The sequence below is a fragment of the Coregonus lavaretus genome, assembly GCF_964263955.1.
Source record: "Coregonus lavaretus genome assembly, contig: HAP1_SCAFFOLD_711, whole genome shotgun sequence".
In the NCBI taxonomy this organism is placed as follows: Eukaryota; Metazoa; Chordata; class Actinopteri; order Salmoniformes; family Salmonidae; genus Coregonus; species Coregonus lavaretus.
Window position 1 is genome coordinate 167984 of NW_028161764.1, and position 10508 is coordinate 178491.

At 45.4% G+C, this 10508-nt stretch overlaps 1 protein-coding gene across 1 annotated transcript; it reads right to left on the reverse strand.

Moving 5' to 3' along the window:
* On the reverse strand, window positions 1-10328 carry LOC311120119 (T-complex protein 1 subunit beta-like). Its single transcript, XM_084194738.1, has 15 exons — window positions 10264-10328; window positions 8963-9037; window positions 7455-7520; window positions 7162-7273; window positions 4255-4331; window positions 3896-4008; window positions 3479-3681; window positions 2896-2996; window positions 2501-2628; window positions 1960-2183; window positions 1514-1642; window positions 1202-1405; window positions 842-983; window positions 357-399; window positions 1-312 (listed from the first exon to the last, which is right to left on the reverse strand). The coding sequence occupies exons 1-14, from the start codon at window positions 10264-10266 to the stop codon at window positions 369-371; spliced, it is 1608 nt and encodes a 535-aa protein (XP_084050864.1). The 5' UTR covers window positions 10267-10328; the 3' UTR covers window positions 1-312; window positions 357-368.
* Between the last annotated feature and the right edge of the window lie 180 nt (window positions 10329-10508).

Below are 10508 nucleotides of genomic sequence, written 5' to 3' on the forward strand. Positions count from 1 at the left end.
TGGATTCAGAATGAGTTTTATTATTATAACAGTAAACATGCCCATACTGACGGTCTGACCTCTGCAGTGCTTCATAACACAGCATTACACCCCAACGGACTAAAGGAGCGTTTAGATTTGCACTAACCAAAACCAGACTGAAGCTTTTATTTTTGAGGTACGGTACAGAAAAGATGAGGATTTTTTATTTTGAAGTGACGAAGTACGGTACGTAGCCTTGGACAGGAATATCATAAATACAGGCTTCTCTGTTCCCCTTCCCCTACCAGCAACTCCTGTTACCCCTCTCTCCTCTTCCTCACCCTCCTCTTCCTCACCCTCCTCTTCCTCCTGGGGGTATTAACAGGGGTGGTGGCCTCCTGGGGGTATTAACAGGGGTGGTGGTCTGGTACTCGCTTCCTGCAAGGGGAAAGGGGGAGGAATCAGTAAAAGGAGGATGACAAATGTTTTCAAGGGATGAAACAATCTACTCACCATTTCAGAGAGGTAATCGAACGATCAACTTACAAAATGAGAACAACTGCACTTGCAAGTGGTATTTTTGACAGCCTACTGCAAAGCAGATTGGGATAACACTGATTCTCCAGCCTAGTGACTGCTAGCTGTAGACTTGACCTATCACAATGAACCAGCCACTGAGGATAGAACCAGAAGACAGGGAACATTCTGGCAGCGAAGACACTGGACCTGTCACCCCTCCATAACATACAGTACAGGTGAACAGGGAGACGGCGTGCATGCCAAGAATGGAGGTTTAAGTCAGGTATTTGGACTGTACCTACTGCAAGGATTGTGGGATATCTGGAACAATAAAAGATACGTGCAGGGTGTTTGTCCTCACCTGGGAGCGGACTTGATGATGTTGTCGACACGGAGGATCATCTCTGCAGCCTCCGCAGCAGACAGCAGAACCTGTCTCTTCACCTGGAAGCTCTCGGTCACCCCCATCTCTGACATGTCACCAATGGTGCCCTGGTTCATATCTGAGGGACAGACAACAGACAGAGACATAAGCCTAAGTGTGATGGTGCGATGCATCCGACTTGAGCATTCAAATCTGTTTTAATTCATCTGGCCCCCTGTTCAAATAAATGACGGGAAGAGGAAAAAGTAACAGGTCACAAACAGGAAGGAGAATGAGACACAGGCCAAAGCTAGGTCTGAAACATCTAGGAGTCCAGCTATAGTAGACTGCACTCACTCAGACCCATGGTGGTCTTCCCCTCCTGGTGAGCAGCTCTCAGCTGGGCCACCAGATCCGCACTGTCGTAACCGGCGTTGTCTGCGATGATGGTGGGCAGCATTCTAAGAGCTTTGGCGAAGGACTCCATGGCAACAGCCTCTTTGCCTGGCGTCCTGAGGGCCAGGTCTGTCACTACCTTAGCCATCAGCATCTCAGAGCAGCCTGGAGGGGACAGCAGCGTGGTTATTCTCACAGTGGGTTCAGACAGTACAGGGGGACTATTTCCCCCCACGGTATCCACGTAAATGGGCAGTGTGTATAGCCCCTCACCTCCTCCGTAGACGGTGCGTGTTTCCTTGACGGTCTGAGCCAGGACACAGAGGGCGTCATGGAGAGATCTCTCAGCCTCATCCAGGATCTGCTGTGTGGCTCCTCGCAGCACCACGGTACACGCCTCACCTGGGAGAGGAAAAACAAAAAAAGAGAAAGGAAGGAAGGAAGGAAGGAAGGAAGGAAGGAAGGAAGGAAGGAAGGAAGAGAGGAAGGAAGGAAGGAAGAGAGGAAGGAAGGAAGGAAGGAAGGAAGGAAGGAAGAGAGGAAGGAAGAGAGGAAGGAAGGAAGGAAGGAAGGAAGAGAGGGAAACCAAGAGAAAAAAAGAAACATGGTCAGTACTTACAATCAGAGAAAACACTACGAAGACAAAGTCTGACCATCGAGCCATTGTCCTACTATAAATCATTTCTAAAATCAGCCCGTTATGTTGTATCATCACTGACCCATGGCCACTCCCGAGAAGTGGATGAGGGTGTCCTCTCCGATCATCACCTCCTCTATCAGCTTGCAGTGGCCCAACTTCACCAGCTCAGGGTGGTCGAAGGTAGATGTGATCTCTCCCCCGGTGACGAGCGCCAGGCGCTCCACTCCTGAGAAGTCGGCGTGTTCTATGGCCATGACACCCGCTGCCGCAAACAGCTGCTCTGGGTAGTTGTAGATCAGCTGTCTGTTGATCCATCACTATTGGTTACTAAATGACTCAACTCACCCACGCATGCTGGAAACACCTTGTTGAATGGGTGTACTTCTACTTATTAAGTGTGTATTCTACTGTATCTTAGTTCATGCCGCTCTGTCATTGCTTGTCCATATATGTATATATTCTTAAATCCCATTCCTTACCTAGATTTGTGTGTATTGGGTACATGTTGTGAAATTGTTAGATATTACTGCACTGTCGGAGCTAGAAGCGCAAGCATTTCGCTACACCCGCTATAACATCTGCTAAACGCGTGCAGGTGACAAATAAAATGTGATTTGTACCTGTTGATGAAGCAGTTGATTCCGTGCTTGAGGATCCGCTCCACCTTCTCCTTCATCTTCTCTTTCTCAGCCATCTCGATCTCCGCCACCTTGGCCGTGGAGTCCACACGCACTCTGGAGCCAAAGATCTGACAGCGGATCACACAGCCGGTTGGTTAGAAACGGGACGGGAATTTTCATACGTTTCCACGACACTTCTTACAGGCTAATAAGGAGGTGAGAGTATCGGGGGGACGGATTTAATTCCGATTCTGTAAAAGGCAAAATTCAAAAATGTTCCTTGTTGCTTTTCAAAAGAGAAAAAATTTGGAAATGGGGAGTTTCAGTTTACTTCCTGAATGGATCAAGAATGGATCGTCTGTAACCCCAAGAGAAAAGCATATAACAAGACCAACCTTGATCTTATCCGTGTCCATGCCAGTGTTGGAGATGAGAATGTTAACGTTCTCTAGCCTCTTGGGCTGATTCACACCAATCTTCTTGTCCAGCAGAAAGCCTACAAAGAGAACATAGAAACACATGAAGCTACATTAGACACAACACAGAGTAGATGTTTGAAGAATCTGTCCTCTAACCAAGAGTGGTTTGTTTATACGGTACACTAGTTTTGTGCACAAACGCAACATTAGCTGTAATGACCGTCTCATATAGCCAGTTGTTGCATCGGCCCGATGTTGATTTAGGAGGTTATTAACCAGTTATAACAGCACAGTATGAAGCTGCTAAACCTTCTCAATCCTCCAAGAGCACTGGGTCAGACTAGAGCTCTCTGGACGTATTCATTAGGTCACACCGTAGCAAAGGTTTTGCAACGTGGGGGGGAAAAAACGGTTTCTTATTGGTCAACTTCAGGTAATCCCTCCCCTGTTTTCAGTCAGTTTTCTTCCGTGTGGTACCTAATGAATACCACCCAGATGAGACCAACTGCCGTTTTCTGTCAGAGGCAGAACACGCATCAGCACCCCCCAGTCGTCTCACCTTCGTCCAGGTAGGAGTCGATGAGGCTGCCCCCCAGCTTCTTGATGACGTGGATGGCTTCCAGGTTGCCTGAGCTCTTCAGCCTGAGCACAGCCTCCACGGCCAGCTTGGCAAAGTGGTCCTTGTGGTGGGTCAACAGCTTGGAAGACAGGGTGGTGCGGGAGATGTTCAGAAGGTCCTCCTGGAACTTCACCTGGTCGTTACTGAGAAGGGGGAGGGATGGTCATTTGGACAGCTTAGCAATGTGATGTGTGAAGTCTTTCTTTATGGCTTTGGATGGGTAATCACGCTTCTATGTAAGAGTTTATTAAAAACTCATAACATCTCATGACATCAGCTGAGTTCAGTTCTGTGCTAGTTACCTCGTAGTTAAACCTGCCATTATATTCTAGAAATGCTTCATCAGTGTAGGCCTACCCATGGTCCACAGCAGCCTCCTTCAGGGCCTCCCGGGCTGCCTGGGTTGCCTTCCTCCAGCCAGAGATGATGATCTGGGGGTGGATCTTCTTGGCGATGAGGAGCTCAGCTTCCTAAAAGACAGACACCAGGGTTGTATTCATTTGGGTACACCGTAGAAAAACGTTTTGCAAACGGGAAACGGAAACAAGCATTTCTTATTAGAGCATTGATAGCTAAAGGAATAGTTACCAAAACAATGCACTTTAGCTGGTGGTGATAATGGTTTTACTTTGAAGAGTTAATCACAAGTAGATAGCTATGTGAAATACAGTATTAGCTAGATGTGCTAAAGTGGTTAAGTAATCATCCACTCTTACCCTGAGCAGCTCAGCAGCCAGTACTGTGACAGAGGTTGTGCCGTCTCCAACCTCATCATCCTGGGTCTTGGACATGTCTGGAAGACAGGAGGACTAAAGGATCAGAGAGGGTCTTGGACATGTCTGGAAGACAGGAGGACTAAAGGATCAGAGAGGGTCTTGGACATGTCTGGAAGACAGGAGGACTAAAGGATCAGAGAGGGTCTTGGACATGTCTGGAAGACAGGAGGACTAAAGGATCAGAGAGGGTCTTGGACATGTCTGGAAGACAGGAGGACTAAAGGATCAGAGAGGGTCTTGGACATGTCTGGAAGACAGGAGGACTAAAGGATCAGAGAGGGTCTTGGACATGTCTGGAAGACAGGAGGACTAAAGGATCAGAGGAGGACTAAAGGATCAGAGAGGGTCTTGGACATGTCTGGAAGACAGGAGGACTAAAGGATCAGAGAGGGCCTTGGACATGTCTGGAAGACAGGAGGACTAAAGGATCAGAGAGGGTCTTGGACATGTCTGGAAGACAGGAGGACTAAAGGATCAGAGAGGGTCTGGGACATGTCTGGAAGACAGGAGGACTAAAGGATCAGAGAGGGTCTTGGACATGTCTGGAAGACAGGAGGACTAAAGGATCAGAGAGGGTCTTGGACATGTCTGGAAGACAGGAGGACTAAAGGATCAGAGAGGGTCTTGGACATGTCTGGAAGACAGGAGGACTAAAGGATCAGAGAGGGTCTTGGACATGGCTGGAAGACAGGAGGACTAAAGTATCAGAGAGGGTCTTGGACATGTCTGGAAGACAGGAGGACTAAAGGATCAGAGAGGGTCTTGGACATGTCTGGAAGACAGGAGGACTAAAGGATCAGAGAGGGTCTTGGACATGTCTGGAAGACAGGAGGACTAAAGGATCAGAGATGGTCTTGGACATGTCTGGAAGACAGGAGGACTAAAGGATCAGAGAGGGTCTTGGACATGTCTGGAAGACAGGAGGACTAAAGGATCAGAGAGGGTCTTGGACATGTCTGGAAGACAGGAGGACTAAAGGATCAGAGAGGGTCTTGGACATGTCTGGAAGACAGGAGGACTAAAGGATCAGAGATGGTCTTGGACATGTCTGGAAGACAGGAGGACTAAAGGATCAGAGAGGGTCTTGGACATGTCTGGAAGACAGGTGGACTAAAGGACAACAACAGTGTCCAGAAAGACAGCATAGCACTGCCTTGGGGAGCAGCATTATACCATGTGCAGGCCTTTCATGTATTTCTCTACAACTACATAGTTAAACTGGTGAACATCAACACTCACCAACCAACTACATAGTTAAACTGGTGAACATCAACACTCACCAACCAACTACATAGTTAAACTGGTGAACATCAACACTCACCAACCAACTACATAGTTAAACTGGTGAACATCAACACTCACCAACCAACTACATAGTTAAACTGGTGAACATCAACACTCACCAACCAACTACATAGTTAAACTGGTGAACATCAACACTCACCAACCAACTACATAGTTAAACTGGTGAACATCAACACTCACCAACCAACTACATAGTTAAACTGGTGAACATAAACACTCACCAACCAACTACATAGTTAAACTGGTGAACATCAACACTCACCAACCAACTACATAGTTAAACTGGTGAACATCAACACTCACCAACCAACTACATAGTTAAACTGGTGAACATCAACACTCACCAACCCACTACATAGTTAAACTGGTGAACATCAACACTCACCAACCCACTACATAGTTAAACATCAACACTCACCAACCAACTACATAGTTAAACTGGTGAACATCAACACTCACCAACCCACTACATAGTTAAACATCAACACTCACCAACCAACTACATAGTTAAACTGGTGAACATCAACACTCACCAACCAACTACATAGTTAAACTGGTGAACATAAACACTCACCAACCAACTACATAGTTAAACTGGTGAACATAAACACTCACCAACCAACTACATAGTTAAACTGGTGAACATCAACACTCACCAACCAACTACATAGTTAAACTGGTGAACATCAACACTCACCAACCAACTACATAGTTAAACTGGTGAACATCAACACTCACCAACCCACTACATAGTTAAACTGGTGAACATCAACACTCACCAACCCACTACATAGTTAAACATCAACACTCACCAACCAACTACATAGTTAAACTGGTGAACATCAACACTCACCAACCAACTACATAGTTAAACTGGTGAACATCAACACTCACCAACCAACTACATAGTTAAACTGGTGAACATAAACACTCACCAACCAACTACATAGTTAAACTGGTGAACATCAACACTCACCAACCAACTACATAGTTAAACTGGTGAACATCAACACTCACCAACCAACTACATAGTTAAACTGGTGAACATCAACACTCACCAACCAACTACATAGTTAAACTGGTGAACATCAACACTCACCAACCAACTACATAGTTAAACTGGTGAACATAAACACTCACCAACCAACTACATAGTTAAACTGGTGAACATCAACACTCACCAACCAACTACATAGTTAAACTGGTGAACATCAACACTCACCAACCAACTACATAGTTAAACTGGTGAACATCAACACTCACCAACCCACTACATAGTTAAACTGGTGAACATCAACACTCACCAACCCACTACATAGTTAAACATCAACACTCACCAACCAACTACATAGTTAAACTGGTGAACATCAACACTCACCAACCAACTACATAGTTAAACTGGTGAACATCAACACTCACCAACCAACTACATAGTTAAACTGGTGAACATCAACACTCACCAACCAACTACATAGTTAAACTGGTGAACATCAACACTCACCAACCAACTACATAGTTAAACTGGTGAACATCAACACTCACCAACCAACACTTTGGCAGCGGGGTTGTCCACTCCGATGGCTTTGAGGATGGTGGCCCCATCATTGGTGACTGTGACAGTTCCCTCCCTGCCACCTCCGATAAGGATCTTGTCCTGCAAGGTGGACAGTCAATGTGAGTTTTAGCCATGCAGATGATACATTTGGTCTAGTTGAGTTTATCAAGTCGTGCTACGCATTTAGGGCCTGATTTTTCTAGCGTTTTTATAATTGATATAAAGTAATGGCATTAATCATTAATTTATATCACTCGGCAAGTCTGCCGTTGACACATACCATTCCTTTTGGTCCCAAGGTACTCTTCACCAGATCTCCAATGGCGATGGCACCGATGAAGGAGGACTGGAGGAAACACAAAACATTAGTGTTGCATGGTATATTAGGTACCACGGTACCAAAACATCATACTTACGATACCAACATTTTTAGAATATGTTTCATATGATACAACATTTTTCCACCCTACAGCTGCCGCCTGTTATGAAATGTCAATAAAGTCAGTTGAATTTTTTAAGCAGCAGCCGCTAGTCTCTTGTATGTGCCGGTCCAACAATGTCCAGTTCACTTTCACACACACATCAGGCGTGGGAGCTGTAATCAGCCAGCCGCATCCCCTTCCAGCCATCACTCACCTGCTTCTCTCCGTCAGCTCTTCCTACGCATCTATTCCTCCATCAGTACTTAAAATATAATTTAGCCGCGATGGCGAGCAGGGATGCAGTCCCTAATGAGTCTTTCGTTGTTATATTGATACCTTCCAAGACATTGGCTATCTCCTTATATGCATGCAGATCATGATGCAGTGTTGTCCCCTTACTGCCACAATGACCTGCAGACCATGATGCAGTGTTGTCCCCTTACTGCCACAATGACCTGCAGATCATGATGCAGTGTTGTCCCCTTACTGCCACAATGACCTGCAGATCATGATGCAGTGTTGTCCCCTTACTGCCACAATGACCTGCAGATCATGATGCAGTGTTGTCCCCTTACTGCCACAATGGCCTGCAGATCATGATGCAGTGTTGTCCCCTTACTGCCACAATGACCTGCAGATCATGATGCAGTGTTGTCCCCTTACTGCCACAATGACCTACAGATCATGATGCAGTGTTGTCCCCTTACTGCCACAATGACCTGCAGATCATGATGCAGTGTTGTCCCCTTACTGCCACAATGACCTACAGATCATGATGCAGTGTTGTCCCCTTACTGCCACAATGACCTACAGATCATGATGCAGTGTTGTCCCCTTACTGCCACAATGACCTGCAGATCATGATGCAGTGTTGTCCCCTTACTGCCACAATGACCTACAGATCATGATGCAGTGCTGTCCCCTTACTGCCACAATGACCTGCAGATCATGATGCATGTATATTCCTTCGTCCCATTCTTCCAACTAAATCACAGGTAGGACTTTGCAAATATGAGCAAATTAGCCATTCTATGCAGTATTCTATTATACAGTGTGAAGTTAAATTCTACGTGACGTACTGAGTAGAGGTGTGAATATCAGTGACATGTTTTTTTGTGTAGCACATAATGAATGTTTAGAATATGGGAACAAGCGTAGGAGGGAAGGGAGGACACTAGGCCACTGACATTTTGTCCCCGTTGTATCGCGATACTTGGCCTGGTATCGTATCATAAGTAAAATGTTGGTATCGTGACAACATTACAAAACATTGTTATAAATGAATGGTACAGTAGAATAGCAACTATTAATGTAGTATAATATACTAACATAACATAAAGTAAACATCACAGAGCACTCAGCTCACCAGACGGGCTGTCTCAGCTTTCTCCTCGTCAGCTCCTTGCCTGAAGATGTTCACTGGGGCCATGGATAGGGACGCCTGCGAGACAGGTTAAAGATTTCAGACAACGCAATCTTGGCGTAGTCATACCCCACGCAAGGCAAACTGGTGAATGCTTGTGTCAAAAAAAAAAAAATGTTTTGATTTGACAATATCTAGGACAATTCATTATAGGTCACAGAAATATCCATAATCATGGTAGTGTCAAGATGTAGAACATGTGTAAGAAGCCAAGGGCTGCTGACATAATGTGACAGGTTTTGTGAAATTATACATTGAAATGTCTAGACTCGTGCTTACATATGTATCAAGAGCAATATAACAAGTGCCTTATTATCAAAGTCAAGAATGTACATCGCCGACCATACACGGTCATAGATGCACTTGCATGGATGAACAACAGACGGTTGGTAGCATTGGGCTAAGGCTGTAGCATTGGGCTAAGGCTGTAGCATTGGGCTAAGACTGTAGCATTGGGCTAAGGCTGTAGCATTGGGCTAAGGCTGTAACATTGGGCTAAGGCTGTAACATTGGGCTAAGGCTGTAACATTGGGCTAAGGCTGTAGCATTGGGCTAAGGCTGTAGCATTGGGCTAAGGCTGTAACAAGGACCAGTTGCCGACTCCACCCACTTCTCCTAAGAAAGCGCTAGAAGCTTTATGGCCCAAGCTAACTGCATTTTGACAAACGGTATAGCTAGCCATGTAGCCTTCATTGGTGTGTCATTGTGCAAGAACATGAACACTTTGAAATCTGGTGCGTCATACTAATGTTAGATGGCCAAGCCCAACAACTAGCTAGCTAACTACAACTCCAGGGAAACAGACGTGAGACAATGTAGCTTAGTTAGTTAGCTCCACCCCATAGCAAGTTGCCAGTTTGTTTAAAAAAATATAAAACGTCGTTTCTACTGCTACGTTCATTCAAAGCTTATCCAGTTTAAGGTGAAAATTAATTGTTTCTACATCGACTAATACCAGGATTGGTTTTTTGTTGATCACTTAATGCCATCCACATAAAATTACCACATGACGCTACTAGCTAACCGGCTAACTTAGCATGCTAGCTAGTTTGCTGCGTCCAGGGCCCATGTGCTTCCCCACTGTCAATGTTTCATCCGTTAGAATTAAAGAAATGAACAAAACCCATATTCATGCAAGATACTGCAAGTTTACGATCACGTTGCTTTTACTCAGTGTACGGTTAACGGTTACAATCATGTCGTCAAATAAAATGTTTATAAACGGAACAAAGAGGTTCGCTTACCATGATTTCTGTGAGTTGATCGCAGAAGCCGTGCACGCACCGGGAAAGAAGAAAGCGGAGTGACGCAGCTACGTAAGGACGCGCCCAGCAAAGAAAAGGTACACTCGATTTTGATCCCCGGGGGGGCAGCGATTACACTTTTGGTACAATTTCTTTGCTCTCTCTACTGATCCGGCATTTAGGATGAGCTAAATCAACTAAAAGAGTATTGTGCAGATTGTGCAAACTCACTGCACACCCCTCGC

What these genes read in the sequence shown, in the direction of transcription:
- LOC311120119 (XM_084194738.1), bottom strand. An exon ending in AAGCTGAGACAGCCCGTCTG is followed by an intron (nt 7,521 to 8,962) that starts GTGAGCTGAGTG and finishes TGTTTCCTCCAG; the next exon opens with TCCTCCTTCATCGGTGCCAT. An exon ending in TGGCTGCTGAGCTGCTCAGG is followed by an intron (nt 4,009 to 4,254) that starts GTAAGAGTGGAT and finishes TCTGTCTTTTAG; the next exon opens with GAAGCTGAGCTCCTCATCGC.